Source organism: Drosophila sulfurigaster, chromosome 3, assembly GCF_023558435.1.
Source record: "Drosophila sulfurigaster albostrigata strain 15112-1811.04 chromosome 3, ASM2355843v2, whole genome shotgun sequence".
NCBI classification, from domain to species: domain Eukaryota; kingdom Metazoa; phylum Arthropoda; class Insecta; order Diptera; family Drosophilidae; genus Drosophila; species Drosophila sulfurigaster.
This window is the reverse complement of record NC_084883.1, coordinates 20,099,340-20,121,010: the sequence shown is the minus strand read 5'-3', so window position 1 is coordinate 20,121,010 and position 21,671 is coordinate 20,099,340. Positions and strand designations below refer to the sequence as shown.

The window sequence follows — 21,671 nt, the reverse complement described above, 5'->3', positions numbered from 1 at the left end:
TGGTTGGAAATTCGGAGAGCCACACCATAAAATGCCAAAGTTCGAAGGAATTTCGCTTGACCATTACGCCATCGGAGTGGATGTATAATTAGCTGAGGTGTGTGGCAGATTAAAGACAGCACAATAAATAGAAAAATGGAAAAAAGAATAATGACAGGTCTCTCAGCGCTAAAACATCCTCCTGTCATTCCGCGAATGCCAAACTGACCATGAAAACCCCCAAAAATGGAGCGTCAGCACTATTTTGTATTTTTTTTTCAGCTTTTTTTCTGACTTGGGGTTGGGGACCAACACCCAAAGGTGTTGCAGGTGAAGTGACAAAACGCCGCCCGCACTTCAGTGCCACAAGCAAACCCAAGCGCAGACCTGTTTCAGTTCCCCTCCTCTCCTCTCGTCTCTCTCTTTGGTCGTTCCATATGATCTCGCGCTTCAGTGCGTCTCTCTGTGAGTTATTTTTGGTCTCGGATTCGGTTCTAACACAAAACGCGCTCCAACGAACTTGGCGGCAGTTTCAAATAAATACCTCGGTCTCCAGCCTGAACAGCACATTCGTGATTTCAATTCTCTGTTGCCAGCAACACGTCGAGCCAACATATTTCTAAAGGATTGTGAACCCCTAACTATCCATAGTGTTAAACGCAGTTCGAAAGGGCACAACACGTGCCTCACATCAAGTTTTGTGCGAGTGATTTTACAACTTACAAGTGAAACAATTTCAAAATGCACATTTTTATACAATTGGTGAGTTTTAGTTGAGTACTATATATAAAAAAAAGTGATCTACCCAAAATTTCTTGATTTTTAAAACATCATAAAAAATGTATAGTGATATATAGCAACTTTTTGACTACAAGCAAGATGAACTTTGTGAACATTTATTTTAAATTGCTATGCTAAAAAGTACAAAATTTAAAATCTTTGAAAAATGGTTCTAGAATTTAATAATCAATTTAACAGAATTACAATACATAAGTCAAATTAATAACTTGTTGCATGATAACTCATATAAGCTTGCAAAAATTTGATATTATAAAATGTAATAACATTTTATGAAATTCAACGGATATATTAATGCTTTAAATATTCAATTTTCTTTTAAAATAGTTAAAAAACCTAATTGCATTTGAGTTGGAAGATTCGAAATTTAAGCTCCATAGATTCTGTTAATATTGATAAATCATTAGTAAAAATAACTTACTATATATTTTTGTTATAAAAAAGAGATCGGTACCTTTAATAGAGATGTGATGCAAAGAAGCTGTCTTTAATCCTTGCCAAACAAAATTTCAGAATTAGTAAATTTAAGAAACATTTTGAGAGGATTTCTGCATCATACAGTCAGCGCCACAAAAAAAGCCGCACTTTGAAGGGTTACGAATTTGTAACTTTCAGGGCCTGTGGTTTCATTATATGATTCGGATTCGCCCAATTTTTTTTTTTTTAACAAGTTAACGTATGGTATGTTAATAAAAGTGCATACCAATTTTTATTTTAAATTTGTTTTTAAAAAAAATGTTGTTTTTGGTTTCATGGCAAACTTAAGGAAAAAAATCATAAAAGTTATAATAAAAAATCAACAAAAATGTATGTCAAAGAATAAATTTTCTTTCAAGTAATAGCAATCGTTGATCTGTTGAGAGTTGTTGTATATGAGTTATGATCGCTAGACGTAATTAAAATAATTAGAATTAATCATACCTTTTTATTGTAACATGAATTACATAAATTTTGTTATTAGCTTAGTCAGCATTATTCAGAAATTTACTAGCCAGACATAATAAAATCATTAAGAAATTTAATCACCTAAGATTATGTTAATAACTTTTTTAAAGAGCTTTAAAAGTATCGTAGATAGAATAAAAATGTTTGAATGCTACTTTAAACTTGATTTATGCCAGATCTATATAGAACACCTAATGAGAGTAATTTTCAGATGAAATATGAAGATAGTAAGATTAGAATCCCAATAATGAGTGAGAGTAATTTCTAGATGATATATGCAGATGGTCAGCTTGTGATTCCATCGCTGACCTACCCCTAGGGTAATAGCTATTAGTGAAATCCATGTGCGTAACTGTTTGCCTTATGATGCAATAATTATGGAAATGAGTATTAATGATTATAATATTACGTAAATGCCAAAAAATACAACAAATATAACAAATAGTTGTCTGTATAATTCTAACTGAAATTGTCGATGGCAACGACCTATGGCCGCAAGCCATGGAATATGTAGAAATTTCAAATAATTTGTTGTTCATTCGTCTCGTTTGTGGTTATTTCGAATAAAAAAAATATATAATAATTATTCTAATAAAGCGACAAGTCACAAGTTGCGAGATCCACATACAGAGATTGGCCAGTTGGGCTGCTTTTTTTTTTAACTCTTTTTTGAGTTTTGGGCCAGTCTCGACCCCAGAGCGGAAGTTGTTCCTGATGCTTGACTAACAAAGCGTGGCGGAGAGCTCACCACACACATTCATGATTAACTCTCTGGCTATATTTGGTTTTTTTTTTACCACTTTCTGTCGTAGTCAGCGGGGGAAGGGGGCAATGTGTGTGTGGTTTCATAGCGAGCTTTATGAGTTCAATTCTGCAGGCCATGAATGAAAACAAAATGATGTCAATGCTACTTTATGCATATGAATATGAGTTTTATTTGAATTAACTTTTTTATTTCTCGTACTTCTATTGTTTGTATTCCAAATTAAATGCGAGCATTTGGAGGTGTTGTTGTTGGTCACCATTTGAGCCCTAATCTATGCTATATTATTGCATAATCAACGGGGGGGAAAGGTAAAAGAGAGGGAGAAGCGAACGGAGTTCAGCATTGATCATATTTCACGCTCGCTGGCGCCCGAGTGTCCATTTTTAATGATGATAATGACGCTGCTGATGATTTCTACACATGTGGCTTTTGTATTTCGACCAGCACTTTAATACGCGGCTCAATTATGATTGGAGTCTCAGCTTGTGAGGGCTTTGGCCCAGTTGATCGACGAACTGTGAAATCTATCCATAAACAATCAGCTAATGATCATGCAACTCATCTGCTACTCTTTCAGCTACTCTGCCTGGCCGTCGTCTCTGTCCAAGGCTCCGGCTTGGGCCCTGAGGCGCGAAGTGCTTCGCCCAAGGATGTCAAGTCACTGAGTGCCCCAGTTGGTGTCCTCGACTCCGTGCTGCGTGGCAAGAGTCGTCAGTCGCGTTGCGTGCGCTGCTACGAGGATCGTTATTATAGCTCGGGCAGCGATCGCTATGGCGGCTACTCGAGTCGCTCTGGCGACGATCCTCGCAGTGCTTCGTGGTATTATTCCTATGATCGTTATGATGATCGAGGCGCTGGTCGTGATCGTGACTATGATCGTTACTATGGTCGCGATGATCGTTATGCGCCGCGTACTTATGATCGCTACGAGGGACGTGGCTACGATGATTACTACAGGCGAGGATCCTACGATCGAGGATCTGGTTATGGCTATGGTGGATACGCTGCCTACGACAGCAGGGATCGTTACTATGGTGATCGTTACAGTGACAATTCAAGGGGTAAGTGGGGGTGATGGAAACAAATTGACTGCTTGATTGATTATATTTTGTATTTAATGTAGTAGTAAAAGGCAGCTTTTAAATGTTATATGTTGTAAGTATGTAATAAATGTGGTTACAATTATCATGATTACCTGATAATTGTAACCACATTTATTACATACTTTTACAATATATTACAAATAACTTTTTTCTAAATGCTCATTGTATTGACCTCAAAACATAATTTTAAAATGTTATTAATGATAGAGCCATGTTTAAAATATATTTGGTTATCAAAAGCTTTTTTGTAAATATTCGTTTAACTGGCTTACATTTTAATTTTACATTCTAAATCATAGTTTACAATAGTTCTATTGTGTTGTAATGATAGAGCCAAAGTTATAGAATATAAAAAATATTTGTTTGGCAAGTAACTTTTTTGTAAATATTTGTTTTATATTTATTGAGAGATTTTTTTAATATTTGTATTCGCAAATAACCTATTTCTAAATATTCTTCTTTTTATTTTATTTATTGTTTCAACATATTAACTGAACTGGTTTGTACTCTGAGCACTTTGCTTAGCTAATTTTATAAAAGCGATTTTCACAGTGTTGTTCTGTTTAAGGCAGATATCACAAATAAATTATGTGAACTGCAATAATAGAATGAATTATACAAAGTTTATTCAAGCAATATTTATATTCAAAATTATTGGAATATCAAAACTTTTTTTTTCATTTTTGCATTGCTACTTTGTGCACCGGTTCCTATTGCAAGGCTAAATTTATTGATCTCAAATTTAAAATTCAATGAAATCACTTTCTAAGATTATACAATATTGTGCTCATTTGTCTAAATTAATGATTTTGCAAACTCGTTCACACAAGCTTAATCATAATTTAAAAAAAAACCTTTAATATTCTGCTAATATCTTTTTTATTAATATTTTTTTATGTTACAATAAGAAATATTAGGCTATTACATTACATTCATCGTCATTTATTGGGATTAAGTTATTTATAAGCTATTTTAAATATTATTCTATTTTTCTGAACACTGCTATTTCAATGAACCTCATAATGCATCGATGTTCTTTTGTTATTATCCATATTCTCTAAAATATTGAAATACCAAAAAAAGGAAAAAAGTGTTGAATTATTAAAAATTAAATACATTATGCTGTTATGCTTAAATTTGGATTCGAAGTTGTGCTTTTAATAGTACTTTTCAGTTTTAAACGTAAAAGTCGTAAGCACTGCTATTTCAATGTTCACAGTTGCACACATGAATATATGAATTATTATTCTAGCTAGTTTTGAGATTTCGCGAATTGTGTTTATATTATTTATATTATCTCATTTTAAGAGATGTGTAAATAAATGTTAATTGAAATATTTGTTCTGATTTATATTATTATTACTAAACTTGTTAAGTACTTAAAGATTTTCTTTCTCAGGCATCAGACTTGGCTCAATATTAATCCGAACTTCTTTTCAGATCGTTATTATGATCGCTCGCGCACCGCGTACAACAGCTATGACAAATATGATCCGTACGATCGCTACTATTCAAGGTATGATTTTCGCAACTATCGTCCTTGGGATGAGACCTACAGGTATCGCTATCCTATTTTCTATTCATACTATACTTAAAGTTGCTCTTTTAATGCTTATTGCTTAATCACCATTGTGTAAACTTTGTTGTCATTTTTTAACGCTCTTGCGCTTTTTACTTACATACAACAACAACAACAACTACAACATAACAACAACTACAACATAACAACAACTACAACAACAATGTCAATGTCTACTAATCGCACACATTAAACATGAACTCTGGATACTCAACGCTCTTCAACTCGAACTCGAACTCGAACTTGAACTTGAACTCAAAACTTGGAACTAAAATCTTGCACCACTTCACCCACTGTTACTGTACTGTCCTTTCAAAACCCTAACAACAACAACTGCAACTGCAAACTGCAACAACTACAAAACAACAACAACTGCACAAAACAACGCACTTTTTGAAAACGCCAAAGCAGAGGACAGTCGGGCTTCGATAATTCGGGGCGTGGCTATTATTTTGCCGGCGATGACGATGACAGTCGCTCCGGCTCGCATCCGTTCTACGATCGCGAACGCGCCCAGTCGCACTCCTCGCCCGCCTCCCCCGCCTCACCCTGCGGCCCACTGATCAGCAATTGTCCCTACGGCGATCGCGGCACCAAAGTCTCCTCCTCGGCCATTGGCAGCGATGGCTATCGCGGTGGCCACACCAGCGTCATGGGTGGTGACAAACCCTTGAGTCAGGGTGGTTGGACCTACCTCGGTGATCAGGATAAGCAGAGTTCACGCGGTGGCAGCAACGGCAACGGGGGCAGTGGAAGTGGCAGCAACGGTGCTGCAGGTGTGGCAGGCAACGGCGTGGCGAGTGGAGTTGGCGGCGGGCGGGATAGAGAGCGTGATGCGCAGAGGTAAGTTGCAGTGGGTGCTGCCACACACACACACACACACACACTCACATACACACCCATTCACACACAGTTTCGCAGTCTCTCGTCTTTGTTGTAGCGCGTTGAAGCTGCCGCGAATTGTTAAAATCATTAAGATAGGCTTGCTCTCTTATCGCCCCTTGTAGCTCTTCCTATGGTGGCCGACCTCGCCCATTAGGCGGCAGCTATCTGTTCGATCGGGACAGCAACGCCGTCCCGGAGAGTCAAAGCGATGCCGCTAACCCAAATGGTGATGGTCCGGGTGGTGATGGTGGTGGCCACAAAATGCCAGCGGCTGCGGCACAAACAGCGCCTGCCCCCAACGAGTCTCAGCTCAACGACAACGTCAAGGACAAGGCAACAAAGTAATGATCGAAATAGAAAAGGAGGCCAAAACAGAATGTCACCCTCCCACCGCAATCGCAGCAGCCTCATTGGCGTGGCTTTAACTTAATTTCATCTATTTATGTCCTAATTCCTAAGCTAACATAACATAACATTATAAAACTAAATGAAATATTTATGTGTGGCACGCCGAAGCGATTTTGCTCAATAAACAATTCAAAAGGATTCTCAAAAACTATTTCAAAACCGATTCCTTAATTCCCCCAAAAAGAAAAATAATTCATATTTAGCATTGGAAGTACAGTTTATTGTTAAAATTATTCATTAGTTATTTTATTATTGTTTGTTGTCAGCGCTGAACAGACAAAGCTTATTGAATATTTTTATAAAAGCCCAGTTTAACTTGGAAAATAAATTTCCTTATGATTATTATTATTACTAATATGGGCATGAACAAAGTGAATAATCGAAATGAAATTATATGACAAAAACTGAACAAAATAATAACAAAAATCATATTATAAAAACCAAAATTATAAAAATAAGGCCAGTTAAAGTTGGAAAACACATTTCATTATACTCTATATTTTATTCAAAAGATTGGGGAAGGGAAAAGAAATAAAAATGTATATAAAATATGAATGAAAAAATCATCAAAAAAAGCTTTAAAAAGTAAATAAATAATAAAAAACAAAATGTGTTGGAAAAAAATAAATTTTTCTTCTTTATTTTTATGGCATGGGCAACCATTTCATATCATAATTAAGAAACCAAAATACAAAACAATATAATTAAAACAAAAATAATTTAAAAAATGTTGTATCATATCACAAGAAATCATAAATTATAATAAAATAAAAAAAAAAATAATAAAAATAATTAAAGAATATTTAATGATTGAAATAAAGGAAATCAAAGTACCAGATTTTAAATAAACCGAAGGATATAAAATTAAATAGATGTAATGTATAAAAATTAAAAAAAAAAGTTTTAAAAAATGAAAGTATAAAAATTAGGAACATGAAAATAAAAACGAATAAACAACAGAAATTATAAAAACAATCTATATGAAACAAAAAATTAAAATAACTGAGACCATTAAAATATAATATCACAAAAAATTATGTATGTTAAAAAATATAAATATTATTAAACTAAAAAAAATAATAAAATATAAATAATATTTAAAATGTAAAAGATAAATAATAAACAAATGGTTTAAATAAAATATATATATATAAAAAATATATAAAATAGATTATAAAATAAGAACAATAGACAATAATAAATGTAACACAAAATAATAAAATTCAGTTTCACTAATCATTAAAGAAAATACATTTATTTAAAACACTGTAAAACAGATGTAAAATTGAAAATCATAAAAATAACGAAAGTCAAGAAAAACTTTTGAAACATAAAGTATTAAATTCAGATTTAAAATGAATACTTCATAAATTAACATTATGAAGAAAAAAACAATTAAAATGTTTGTAAAAAATTGAATAAAATTTAAAATCATAATAATAACGAAAATCAAAGAAAACTTTTGAAACATAAAATATAAAAATTTAATAAATTAATATTCTTAAAAAAAACAACTTATGTAAAACTTGAAAATAAGTTAAGGATGCTCAAAAAGAAATAATTAAAAGGCAGCAAATAAATCATAAAGAAAATAATTTAAGTTAAAAAAATATTCTTGGGAAATCAATTAATGAGAAAATAACGGGAGAACTAAAAAAAAACAATAAACAATAAATCAAAATAATATATCAAAATAATATAAGAACTTTTTAATATTATAAAAAAGAAATATTGAAAGATTTGTAAAAAATGTGAAATAAAGTTGAAAAATTACATTAAATTATAATATATTTTGAATAAAAAATATAAGAACAGAGTAAAAGAAAATAATTTAAAATATTATAACATAATAATAAAAAAGAAGAACGAAAATAAGATATTTAAATAAAAACTTACCCATAAATAAAATGGTAAAGAAACCAATGTTGAAAATGAAACTTGAAACATAACGAAACACAAATGATAAAAATGAAATTGAAAACTTACCAAATAAAAATTGTAAAAAAGAATTGGAAATTAAAATTCTTGGACTTTTTAAACTTAACTTACTAATAAATATTTTGTTTGTTTTTTTTTTCAATTGTAACAAAAACACGCCTGCTATTGGCAATATACATCGTTAAAAATTTCGCGATTTTACATTGGGATTTCTTAAGTAATTAATAATTATTTCTGAATTTGATTTTTTTTTTTTTGCCGGAAACTTTCAACAAGGATATTGTTAGACCAACAAATTTATAGCTTTATAACGAAAGTTAACAAAAAACAGCAATCGAAACCGAAAATTCAAACTAAAAAAGGCACAAAAAATTAATGGAAATCGTTCGTGTCGCGTTCTTATGACATTTCTCTGGAAACTACACAAATATTGTCGCAATGTCTCTGATAAGAAATGCTCGCTTCTTGCTTAGCTCCAGAATTGTAGCCATACGAAGATAGATGATCCAAAATGACGAACTGACGAAGGTGACTCAGTGTTTGGCTAGTTGTGTGAGTCAAACACGTTGTTGATAGTAGTTGTTGTAAATGTTAAGTTTTTAGGTTTAGAGTTAGCTCGTTGAGACAATTTTGTTGAGCTCTCATAAGTATTTTATAGGTATTGTTGAGGTCTTGTAAGAGGGATTCGTTGAGCTCTCATAAGAATATTTTCCTGAGCTGATGAGTGTTTTCTTAACTTTCTCAGACAAATCTTTGTTGAGTTTTCATAAGAGTGATTTGTTGAGCTCTCATAAGAATGTTTTCTAAAATTCTCCAAAGATTGTTTTGTTGAGTTTTCATGGGAATGTTTTTTGTTACTCTATCAAAGAGGAGTTGTCTTAAGCTCTCCTAAGAGTGAATTGTTAAGCTCTTATAAGAATATTTTGTCGAGAAGAAGAATGTTTTTTGTTACTCTCTCAAAAAAGAGTTGTCTTGAGCTCTCATAAAAACATTTTCTTAAGCTTTCGATTGATTGCTTCAATTCTCGGACATATGTTTAGTTGAGCTTTCAAAAAAATGATTTGTTGAACTCTGGTGAAGTATTTCTTCCAAGCAGTTGCCATTGAGCGTTGTCTGTTCATTTCATAAAATTTTTTTAAATGCGGTAAGCTGCATAAAAATTAATTGTTTAATTAGAGAATTGTATTTGTGGCAACATTTGGGCATACTTACAGCAATTCAACGTTGTTAAACATTTTCACAAATTAAATTTAAAAATGCATTTTATATTCAAACTGTACTTTTTTTATGTTCTTCCAAGCTGGCCGCCACCTTGAACTCGGCGACGGCTCAGCCGCCTTTTGAATTGTGTGCTCTCTCTTCTTAAATGCTGTTGCTTTACTTTGTTGCTGTGGCACTTAAAACTTCTTTTTTGATTGCTTGTGGCTCTGCACTTGGTTAAACTCCAAACTGAACTGTGCTCAACTGCCAGATCGTCTGGCTATTTATAGTAAAAGACCGACATTCGAAACCCACCACCAAATAAAGCAAAAATTCTGACACAATAGGGGCAACTCAACAATTGAAAAATACTTTCGCATGAAATGAAAATGTTTTGCGTCCAGAACGCAGGCGTGCCCTTTTGCTTTGGGTTCCCTGGTTCCGCTGAGCTAGGGGGTTCTGAAGATATACGAGCTCATGGTCTCTATTGAAATGGAAATGTGTTTATGCTGGTATGCCACGCACACGATCCCAAGAGTTGTTGTTGCTAAGTGCCTTTGGTGGTGGTGCCTTTGGTGCTGTTGCTGCTGCTGGTGGAGGGTAAACAAGTAAGAAGGCTACAGTCGAGTGTGCTCGACTGTGAGGTACCCGCTACCCATTTTCAATAAAAGCAAAATATTGCGGTGGTATTATCATAATATATCAAAATAATAAATACTATAAAAATACTAAAAATATGTCAAATTGTATATTTGGTATATTTATATAGTACTACATTCAAGATATTCTATAGAGAAAAATATATATCAGATTGTCAGCCAAAGCAACTCAACCCTATTAAGTAGGCGCTTTTGCCCTTACTAAAGTATTTCTTTAATAACCTCGACAATTTTTATTTGATCGCAATCAAATTTTCAGGAATCACTAAGACTATAGTTATTATTGTATATACCAAAATTCGACTCTATAAAATTACGCTTGTTGTTCGATTTTTGTCAATTTGTAGAGGCAAGTGGGCATGTCAAAAATTTGAAATAAACTTGATCTGCATGCAACATAACAAATGCTGTCGAAAAAAATTATAACTCTATCTCTTATAGTGTCTGAGATCTACATAGGTGATCATACGGACAGACAGACGGACATGGCTAGATTGTCTAGTCTGTTGACACTGATCAGGAATACTTTATGCCTCCTTATGCCTGTTACATACACAAAGTTATAATACCCTTCTACCCTATGGGTAGCGGGTATAAAAATAAAGTAAATGCCACCACCGCCAACACGGCAAGATCTCGAACTCTCCAACATAAAGTGTATGGGAATGGTTAATTATTAATGGTGTAGTTTGTTGTGGTGTATGGGAAAATAACAACCAGTTGATACGCTTTTTTTATGTAGTGGAGTGCATATTAAAGCAGTCAAGATTTTCTCCTTAAACTTCCCTTTGGCACTGATCTGCCAAAACACATTTTCTCACGCTGTGCTAAGGGAGATTTGCCAGCTTTTCACACAGTTCCTTTTTCTTTTTTCTTTTGGGGTGAGATTAATGCGACTGCGTCAGACATTTGGCTACTGGTGGGCAGCTTGACAATTATGCTGGTTGCTGACTATCGAATTTTATGGCATTCGAATAGCTACTGCTCAAATGCGGGCTGTCCTTTTTTTATTGTGTGAAAGTAAAAGTGTAAAGATGAGAAGAGGAGCGACAGCTGCATTAAAGCCGAATTGATCAAGCACTCAGGTAAAAGCAATATTAACTATTAACTTTATCTTACTCAGTCCATTGAGAGCGCACACCTCACTGATAAGAGCTCTTATCAGTTGACTGCATGATAAGGTGGCGCAATGAATTCGACTCGATATTGATTCCAGTTCTCACCTGGCTCGCGAGTTGTTAAAGTCATGTTTGCTGTAACGGGCAAGCGTTGAAAATGTTTCGTCTATCGTATCGTCCAAAGTTGAACCATTTTCTGTGTTTAGTTGTATTTATTTACTTCTTCATACTCTACGAACACTCATTTCTGCGTGTAAGCTATAAGTATTTTTAATTCATTTTCCGACAGAGAAAAAGAACGTGAGAGAGACAGAAAGAGAGAGAGAGAGAGAGGGGTTTCCCTCTGGCAACATATTGTCATATTCAAGTGAAAATCTTTTGCGTGCTTAATGAAATGAAAAATTAATTCAAATGAATCGAAGCAGCCCGTTTTTCTTTCTTATTTGAAATGAAAACGTTTCGTGTTTTCTCATTGGAAAGTGCCCCAAAAACCGCCTACTGCACAGTGGTCAAAGTGCAGCAAAATATTCATAAATTAATTAGAGAAAATAATGTGTGAGAGTCATAGTGACACCCTCAAACATTATTTTAGCGTGCCAATTAAAATTCTTAAGAAATAAAAGGAAAAAAAAAGAGAAGTAACTACCACGTTATCAAAACGCTAGAAATTCACTTAATTCTTAAATGGGAAAATAATATGTTATGTGATAGTCATATTCATATATGAGCATGTATATTAAAATTCTAAAGTAAGAAAAAAAGATGTGAAAGTAAATACACTATTATTTTAAACGGAAAGTAAATAAAACATTATTTAAAAATTTATAAAAATATTGAATTCTAAATAGGAATGTAATAGTAACATTTTCATATTAAATTTTATTAAATTTTTTTATTAAAATGCTAAAGTCGAAATACGAAAATAATCGGCAAGTGGAAATAAAAATGATGGAACTTGTAAAGAGGAGTAAACTAAAAATATAGAGAATTATTTCATATTTCAATGGTCATTAAATACATAATTTAAGAATTTGGGATATTATTGAATTTTGAAATTAGACACACCTCATTATTTAACTATTTAAATTATTATTAAATAAATTAAAAGCCTTGAGTTTTATTGAATTTTAAATGGGAAATAAAAACATTATTTCAAAATGTTTATGAAATTTGGAACATTTTTATTATTATTATTTATTTACGATTTTAATGAAAAATTTGATATATAATTATTTTTTTTTCTTTTCTTTAAAATTTTGAATATTGAATTTGTTCAACTTGATAAAGTAAGTTGTGTTTGCAGCCCAGGGTGCAGCTTGGCAATGATAAACAACAGCAAATTAATTTGCTGAACAAACACAGCTACAACATAAATATCGTGTATATATAATCTATATATATTTACATCTGTAGCCACAGAGCAAATAATAATTTTTCTATTGGACAGCCAAGACAAATGTATTAAGAGTTTTGGAACAAGTATATAAATATATATATATATATATATTTTTATTTTTTCTTCTATATATTCTGTTCAAAAATAGCTTAAATTTATAATGTCTCATACACACACACAGACACACACACACTTATTGAGGGACACACGGACACACACACCCCCGCACAGTGTTAGTGGAGCACTCCAATTGAGAAACAAAACCTACAATTTATAAAGTCGACTCATGTTGAATTGAAGTGCGTTTACATGCCACTAACACAGAGACATATAAATCGACGCTGCCCCCCAACAACTCGCACTAATACACTGACAAACAGCAAAGCTACGTCGACGCTGACTGCGCAGTTGACGCTGCTGCTGGCGACAGCGGATGACGCGAGGACAGAGAGTCGCCAATGGCGCCAGTTTCATGCGAAACGTACGTTGATTAACTTGTTGCATACGCGTCGCTAGAGTCCTGCCCCAGACACTTGTTGTGCCCCACTCTCTCTCAGTGTCTGTGTCTGTGTCTGCGTCTGTGTGAGGGAGTGGAGTGCTTCTGTATGTATGTGTGTGTGTGTGTGAGTGCGTGGGTGTCATCATCATTTGCGTATTGCGACTGCGGCAGGTCAGCGTGTGTGTTTGCGAACAAACCACAAAACAAACACTCGCAAAAATAATGCCCAACCATAGAGAAAATCGCATTAAAATCCAATAAAAACTAATGACATTAGCTGAATGTGCAAATATGGATTAAGTTTTGCAATTGCAAAAAGCACTGCAAACATTTTGTGACTGAGAAGTGTTAAAAGAGCTTCAGTTTAACAGTGAAGCTAATTTTTAAAGTTACAAAATTAAGACAAAACATTCAAAATTTCATTAAAATACCAATAAATAAATTTATATAAAATTGGTGAATAATATTTTACTTTTTCAATCCTCGAAATTTCGTTTTTTTTTTACTCATTTTATTTTCTTTTCTTTTTGGTACAATTTAAATCTTTAATCCGCAAATGCAATTTCATTTTGTACAACATTTACATCATGATCATTTTCTGCAGTTATTGTATAGGCCAGTTCTCTATTGTTATACGTATTTAACTTCTTAGGTTCTTAAAACAAGCTTAAAAATTTGAATGTTGATTTTTAGTTCAAAGATTTTTCATAATCATCATGAATCATATTAAAATCATGAATGAATATTAAAATAAAAAATTGTGTTACTAAATTCTTAAATTATATTTTCTTATTGATAAAAACGTGTATTTCTTAAAGAAATCTCAAATCAAACTTTAATGAGCCGAATTATCATATTTTATTAATTTTTCTGCAATTCAAATCTTTAATCCGTTCACTCAATTTCAATTTTTACAAAAATTATTCTTTCATGTATTTATTTTATAAGTCAGCTCTCTATAATATTTATATATATTTCTATTTTAAATTATTCTTTGACGGACAACCAAACAGATTTACTTGACAGTTCTGCCATGTTTATGACAATTCAGATTTATTGCCTATTGCAATTGATGCCAAGAAAAATGTGTCTGAATAAGTTATAATTTCAACACTGCTCTTGCTATGCAAGTTTTTCTATTATAAATATTTTGAATTATATAAATATAAATCTTATAAATCAAAATATTTGGATACTTCTTTGATTGTTTCCCTCTGAATATTCAAATGTTATTTACTTATTATTATTATTTTTGCATACTCTTGTAGCATTTTCTAAAAATATATTTCTAAATATGAAAATTGACTTATCTATTATTATTATAAAATGATCTACCAAAAATATGTTGTCTTAGCACATTTTTGGTAGATCATTTTATATTTAACATTATTGTTTTCTTCATAATATTCAAATTTATTTCTTTAATAGATTCTTCTTTTATTTGCTTTCGCTTTCAGCTAATGTCATTAAAAAGAAATGGAAATCTTTTGAAAGTTTTTTGTATCTAAATAATGTCCCAATTAGAACTTGTTTTTTATTGTCGTATTCTACATAATTCAAGCAATTATTTTGATGAGTGTAGCTGAATAGTTGGCTTTAGTTTGAACAAAGAATGCCGAGGTTGGGGACAGCCCTCGATGATGACACTGAAAGACGCGCGAGTTTTGTTGTTATGCGCTCGTTGTAAATGCCTCCCCTCCCCTACCCTTCCCTCTTATCACCCCCTCTCGTTCTCACCCGCTGGTGGCACTTTGAACCAGAACTTGCCCCCGCTGCTAAGCATGTTATCGTTAATCGATGGCCGCCCATCAACAAAACAAGCAACAGGAGTTGCTTTGGGGGGTTTGGCGACGGCGTCGTCGTTGACGTCGACGTCGACGTCGCTGTTGGCGTCGCAGTTGGCGACGTTTGAAAATAAACAAACAGCGACGCCAGCTGAGACGATGGCGATTGCGATGCCGATGGCGACTCCTGAGCAGCATGACACTTGTGGTAGTCACGAGTAGGCAGCTTGGCGCACAAGTCGCATAACTGTAATTCACACCTGGACATCGACAGTTATTGACCAAGAGGATAGAGATATATAGAACAGTGCTTCAAGTGGTTACTACGGCTGCGTGCGCCACTCAAGGTCACGTTCGCTTAGAAACAAATTAAATTAATTTAAATTCAAAAGTCGAGACAAAAAAAGAAAAAGAGAACATACATTTAAACGGTGGTGCATATACATAAAGAATCATATATGTATATATGAAATCGGGATATATGTTGTGAAAATGCTGGCGGCGCAAGAGAATCGTTTTCAATATGTTTACTTTACGCTCTCGGGTCTCGTGGCATGCACCATGCTAATACTATTCTATATCTCCATGCGCACAACAATTGTGAGTCTCTATCAAAAGTGTGTGTGTGTGTGAGAATGTGTGTGTGTGATTGTGCTTTGACTCTGGGATAATCTTTTGACACATTTGCAGAACGAACGCCTGCGCGATGATCTCAAGCTGCTGCAGCGACAACTCATCTATGAGAAACCGAATCCACATTGGAACTACAACAACAGCTGGCGACGCATTGGAAACACAACTTTGAGGCACGAAATATTCTCAGCCTACTTCGATGTGCGCACTGATATCATACGTGAGTGTTTAATAACAAATTGATAAGTTATAACAGAGAAAATGAATGACGTTCGTGAAATCTTCTAGTTAAAATAATAACTTTAAATAAATGTAGAAAGTTTATTTAAAAAAAAGATAATATTCACATCAAATACAAGGCGTAGGTTGTGTTATTATGTAAAACATTTTCCGTGAAATGAATCTTTCGATTTCAATAAATAAATAATATAGCAAAAGGTCAAACTTAAAAAATCTGAATAGTTCATTTTGATTTAATTATTATAACCTGTTAAAAATATAAACATTTCGCTAGTGTAAAATATAAATACTAAAATGTGTAATGCAAAAGAAATGGCACTACACAAATTGAGCATTTTTAATTAAAGAGATTAAATTAAATAAGAATATTATAAGCAACACAATGAAATGTATCATTAAGGGAATCAGCTATTTACAAATATATTTTCTCATGATCCATCTTAAATAATATAATAAGTAATATAGATTACTTAGTCGTAGCTTTCATAAATCTAAAGTCACTGAAGCTAGCTCTAAATGCAGGCAAATTAAATTCAGAAATAAATAAATTTCAAAATATGTCATCATTTCTGAGTGCTGCTTTCAATATAAGCATATACATAAGTAAGAAAGCGCCAGTCGAGTCTGCTCGGACTTGAGATATCTGCTATCCATTGATTAAATTTACCATTAAACCACAAAAATACTAAAATTATATAGGATATATAGTACAACATTCGCAAGATACCACAAAGTGCCAAATATACAAGATTGTCAGCCAAAGTAACTAACACTCTTAGTAAGTAGGCGTTCTACTTCTACCTTCTACCCTATACTGAAATAATAGTGAATAAAAAGGAAACATTATACCTGCGTATAAGATTGTAATTATCTATTCCAGCAATAACAAACTCGTCTGTTAATGTTTCTCGAACATGTGTCGTTTTCTTTTGGGATACACACTTTCATTGATATGCTACAATCCTTTTATTACCTACCCCATATTAAATTGTAGTTTGACAAGAAAGTGCGCAAGATTTATTTGGTAATCTAAAGGAAGCCATAAGAATAAAACCTGAACTGCTTTGTCAATTATATTTCAACCCTGATTCTTTACCTCTGATTCCTTTCAGGCAATGTGCAGCTGGATGAGCAACTGTTGACTGTGGGATCCCTGCGCATCTTTGCCATCCTGCCAGAGCGATTGCGCGACTCGAGGGTGAGTTGCATAGTTCGCTATGCGGACTTTTCGAGCCACGAGATTGTGGCTGAGGAGGCGGGCGCGATGCACGATGTGCACAACAATAGCTTTGCAGCCTGGAGTATCATGTGTCCGCTGCACGTGAAGAAAGATTCGCTGGTGCGGCTGCCACAAGTTGTGGCACTCAGCTATGCCTCCAATCGACTGAGTCATCTAAGTCCAAGTTTTATACAGATTAGGTGAGTTAAGTTACGCGAGTGGGCTGATAAGTAATGTGTTAGTGTGGACATCCATTGAGATTTTGTCATTCAAATTGAATCTTTAAGATACATTTTTTTTAACAAGTGAGAAAGTTAAATTCGATTGAGAGTGAGATAGCCACTAGCAAATTTTAATGAAAGAATAAAAATGTCATATAATGTTAAAATATACATATATACCAAAAAATTTTAAAATATACCAAGGGCTATATTGGATATATTGGTAGCACGAAAAAATGCTGTTCTAAAACAATTTTTACGATATTTAATCAGAAATCATAAACAATATATTATATATTCGGGAAAATTAAGTATTTTTTTGGAATATACGCTGTATATTTTGACAATAATACCGCATTAATATAAATTCTTGCATTCGACATTATTGTTAAAATATACAAAGTATATGTATACCTAAAAAATACTTAAATATACCGAATAAATAATATAACAAAAATATAATATACTAAATATATTTCCAAAAAACATATTTAAATATACCAAATGCTATATGTTGTATATTGATATACCACAATATGCGAAAAATTCCGTTTTTTGGGATATAAAATTGTTTCTTAAACAACTTTTTAGATTTTTAGCTGATCGCAATAAATCATAAAGACCGTATTCAACCAAATGCAGCAAGTATAATTTATTTAAAGAGAATCAACTACTTATCAGCTCGCCCTCCTATAATTTATATGTATTCTGATTATTAATCTTTTATTCATTTCCCAGTTATCCACGCAACATGACGGAGATGTTTGGCAAATCTCGTGCCACGATTTCCGTGTGTGTCGGTCCGCTGCAGGAGAACTACTCGAATGTGCTGCGACTCGTGGAGTTTGTGGAAATGTATCGCCTGCAAGGCGCCACACACTTTTACTTCTACTACGTGGAGGCCAGCGACGAAGTGCGTCGCGTGCTCGATCACTATCAACGTTTAGGCTTGGCGGATGTCTTCGAATGGAATGTCCAAGCGCATCTGCACGATGTGCACTACGCTGGGATTGTGGCACAGTTCAACGATTGCGTCTATCGCGCCAACGTCGTAGACAATCATCGCTATGCGGCTGTCGTCGATTTGGATGAGGTGCTCATGCCGCTGAAGCACAACTCACTAGCTGACTATCTGAGGCAATGCGACGAGGGACGCACCTCGGGATTTGTGTTTCGCAATGTGTTCTTCTATCGTCGCGATAGCAACGATACTTTCAATGCTCCCGGACACACGCTGAATCGTTTGCTCTACACGCAGTCGAAAGTACGAAGGACACTCGAAGTGATGCCCGCTTACATGCGCAGCAAGGTGGTGGTCAATGCTCGAGCGATTGTGGAGATGGGCAATCATCAGGTGTATCGCTCGGCGCCGGGATTCGTGGATCACATTGTCCATCAGACGGTGGGACTGTTGTTTCACTATCGCGACAAGTGCATCAATTGCAAAATGGTGCTGATTGTGGACTATACGGCGCGACGCTTTGGTTCGCTGCTGTTCGATCGTGTGGATGCCACATGTCTGGAGGTCTTCATGGAGCGGCGTGGCATCTGCGCGCTGGCGTAGTTGCCGCTCATCTGGCGATGATTGGCTTTGTCGCTCTTATCGCCGCGCCGGGCGAACGAAACGCCCATCAAATTGCTGTTCGAGCATGAAGTCGAGATTGTTTTGGCCGTCGAGTCAGTCTTGTGGTGTCGCTTGTTGCCTTCACACACATATAACATATTTTGTACCATATTCAATGCTAAAGTTCTGTTCGCTGCGTCGTGGGGCAAAGCCCAAGCCGGAGGCGCCACCGTTGCCCGCCAAACGTGTGTCCAAAAGTGTATGACTCACTTTATTTCATAGTGTGTCTGTGTGTGTGGGTGTGTGTGTGTGTGTGTGTAGTACCTAAGCAACTTGTTTCGCTATTACTCAATAAATGCACAACTGTGCTTTAAGTTAAATTTAATTTCGATTCGTTTTGGTTTTTTGGTTTTTCGCTAATGCGCCTTTTGGCCTTTTGCAGTCGTCGCTGCGGCTGCAGGATGTCCATTTGAGCGATGCACAGCTATTAAATGTGCTCAAGGCTCAGCGTGCACGCGGTCCTTTAATATTGGCACTCAGCAGGTAAGTAACAACAACAGCAACAGCAACAACAGCAGCTGCAATACGTTAGAAAACAGCTTGGCTAATTTGTGCGCTTGCAGCCCAACTGCTATAACAACAGCTATACCGGAAGCGGAAGCTTGCCATCACTGCGGCACGCCATACTTAAAACGCAAGAGCCAAGCACTTCAAAATGGCGACACGCCAGCAACACAAGCAACAACAACAAGAGCAGCAGCAGCAACAGCAGGTGAGCTTAGCTTTAGCTTAACGCTGTTGTTGTTAACAGCTTGTTGTTTGTCACGTTCACTTTTGTAGGCAGCCGCTAAATTATTGCCACAATTTTGTTAACCGTAAGACCAAATATTTAATCTTTTGATTTTAATCTTTTAAGGATTTTTCATCTTCGAATTTTATCTAATATTTTACTTATTATCTAACGTTGAAATTTATTTGATTTGTTTTCACTCTATTAACATTTGGCTTCTTCGACTTTATAATCTATTTTTGTATCATCTTCAAGTCAATGAAAGTTACTTGCTGAACTTTTATTTTCTTTGCTTTATTTGCTTTGAAATCATTTCTTATATATAAAGAAAAATCGTGCTAAAATCAAAAAGCAAATCTTTGAAATCATTTCTTACACAGAAAGAAGAAAGTGCTGAAATCAAGAATAGAATCTTAAATAAAGATTATATGATGTTAAAATAAAACCAAGAAGGTTTATTTTTAAATCAAGACCAAAATTCTACAGAAATTCTACAATCATAAAATTAATGATTATAATCTTTTTTTCAAGTATTTCTAATAAGTATTTTCAAAATACGTAATTCTATGCTTGATTGTCTTTGCCTTTGCATTATTCCTTATTCATCTTTATATCTTTATATCATACTTAAGTCATCTTTAAATCAATGTGACTTTCTGGCATTGATTTTCTATTGATATTTTCTAACTAAATATTTTACCAACCATTTGTATCTTTATGTTCTATTTTTTGTGTACGTATTTTTACTTGTTTTATCATCTTTAAACTATTTCACTATTAATTTATTTTTCTATATGTTATACATATATTTCGTGTGTATCTCAATGGCAAATCGTATTTTATTATTGTCTAACTTATACCTCTGTTTCATATTTCATTTTTTTATATTATTTTTAATCTTTAATATCTTGTTGAGTTCGATTCTCTCGAAAATTTCTCGACAACTCTCTCAAGTTTGATGTTCATTTATTAGCTTTCCATTTATTTTTACTAAGCACCAAGTATAGCTTATTCTCTCGCTCCCTCAACCCGCTCTCTGAATCTCTCGTCACTTTGCTTTATCTTCTAAATAAATTGACAGTGCTTTTCCCATAACAAGCCACTCGTAAGTCCTGCGTTGTCCTGGAGCTGTCAATCAGCGGACAGGCTCAGCAATGCAGCTTCCATGGCAACCTAGACCTGTCCAACTATTCACTACAAATGAGCTCACCATGTCTACAGCATTGCTTGGGAACCTCCCCCATCATAACATACATATACTCGTATTGTGCTCTGTATTCACAATACGTAATAATGTTGGAATGTTCTCGCTAGTCGCTTTTGTTTTTCTCCCCTCCCTCGCTGCTGTTAATCCGATGTGTTGTTCATGGGACACATTTCAGTGCATAAACGAAAACAAACCATAAAAAATTATAACAAAAGCTGAAAAACAGAAAACAAAACAAAAAATACTATACAGCACTCGCTGTGGCAATAATAACTATCGTCGCTTTAGCTTTAGACTCTAGAACAGAACACAAACTGACCCCGTAGCCCCTTTCATATAAGTGAATATGAGTGTATTCGTATTGTGGCTGTCTGAGTACTTATGCGCTGCCACATTGCCGCTGAGGGAATGCGCCCTTGCCGCTGTCTGTTGCTGCCTGTTGGGGCTTGACGATGACGACGACGATGACGATGACGATGTGCTGGAACTTTGCTGTATGGCTAGCGGAAGGGAATTGACCGGGGGAGAGGGTTGAGTGGACAGCGCTCAAAGCCGGCAACAGGCAAATGTAAATACCCCTGAAATTAGCAGGAAATTAAGGGGATATTGTTTGGAGATAAAAGAGTAAATTAAACTTAACTTAGTGGTATAGTTGCACTTAGAAATGAATTGTAAATTCAAAAGAGAAAAGGCATTATTTAAATTAGAAATTCAAAAAATATGTATATCTATTTAATAAT

The 21,671-nt window shown here is 34.4% G+C and overlaps 3 protein-coding genes across 9 annotated transcripts; all 3 read left to right on the top strand.

Annotated features, from left to right (window-relative positions):
- Positions 1 to 539: 539 nt before the first annotated feature.
- Positions 540 to 6,950, top strand: LOC133845176 (keratin, type I cytoskeletal 9). 6 transcript variants are annotated; one of them, XM_062279550.1, is made up of 5 exons: positions 540 to 741; positions 3,066 to 3,549; positions 5,032 to 5,107; positions 5,582 to 6,013; positions 6,152 to 6,316. In XM_062279550.1, exons 1-5 carry the CDS (start codon positions 721 to 723, stop codon positions 6,207 to 6,209), a joined length of 1,071 nt encoding a protein of 356 aa, XP_062135534.1. In that variant the 5' UTR covers positions 540 to 720; the 3' UTR covers positions 6,210 to 6,316. The 6 variants fall into 6 exon arrangements, with proteins under 6 accessions (XP_062135534.1, XP_062135533.1, XP_062135532.1 ...); XM_062279549.1 differs by having other exon boundaries at positions 5,032 to 5,149; XM_062279548.1 differs by having other exon boundaries at positions 541 to 741; positions 6,178 to 6,950.
- Positions 6,951 to 11,488: 4,538 nt separating this feature from the next.
- Positions 11,489 to 18,982, top strand: LOC133842766 (uncharacterized). Of its 2 annotated transcripts, none has more exons than XM_062276002.1 (4): positions 11,489 to 11,631; positions 15,748 to 15,910; positions 17,043 to 17,349; positions 18,109 to 18,982. In XM_062276002.1, the coding sequence occupies exons 1-4, from the start codon at positions 11,536 to 11,538 to the stop codon at positions 18,932 to 18,934; spliced, it is 1,392 nt and encodes a 463-aa protein (XP_062131986.1). In that variant the 5' UTR covers positions 11,489 to 11,535; the 3' UTR covers positions 18,935 to 18,982. The 2 variants fall into 2 exon arrangements, with proteins under 2 accessions (XP_062131986.1, XP_062131985.1); XM_062276001.1 differs by lacking the exon at positions 11,489 to 11,631 and adding an exon at positions 15,265 to 15,657.
- Positions 18,983 to 19,019: 37 nt separating this feature from the next.
- Positions 19,020 to 19,774, top strand: LOC133846011 (uncharacterized). The gene is made up of 3 exons (XM_062280708.1): positions 19,020 to 19,193; positions 19,377 to 19,477; positions 19,558 to 19,774. Exons 1-3 carry the CDS (start codon positions 19,020 to 19,022, stop codon positions 19,772 to 19,774), a joined length of 492 nt encoding a protein of 163 aa, XP_062136692.1.
- The last annotated feature ends 1,897 nt before the right edge of the window (positions 19,775 to 21,671 follow it).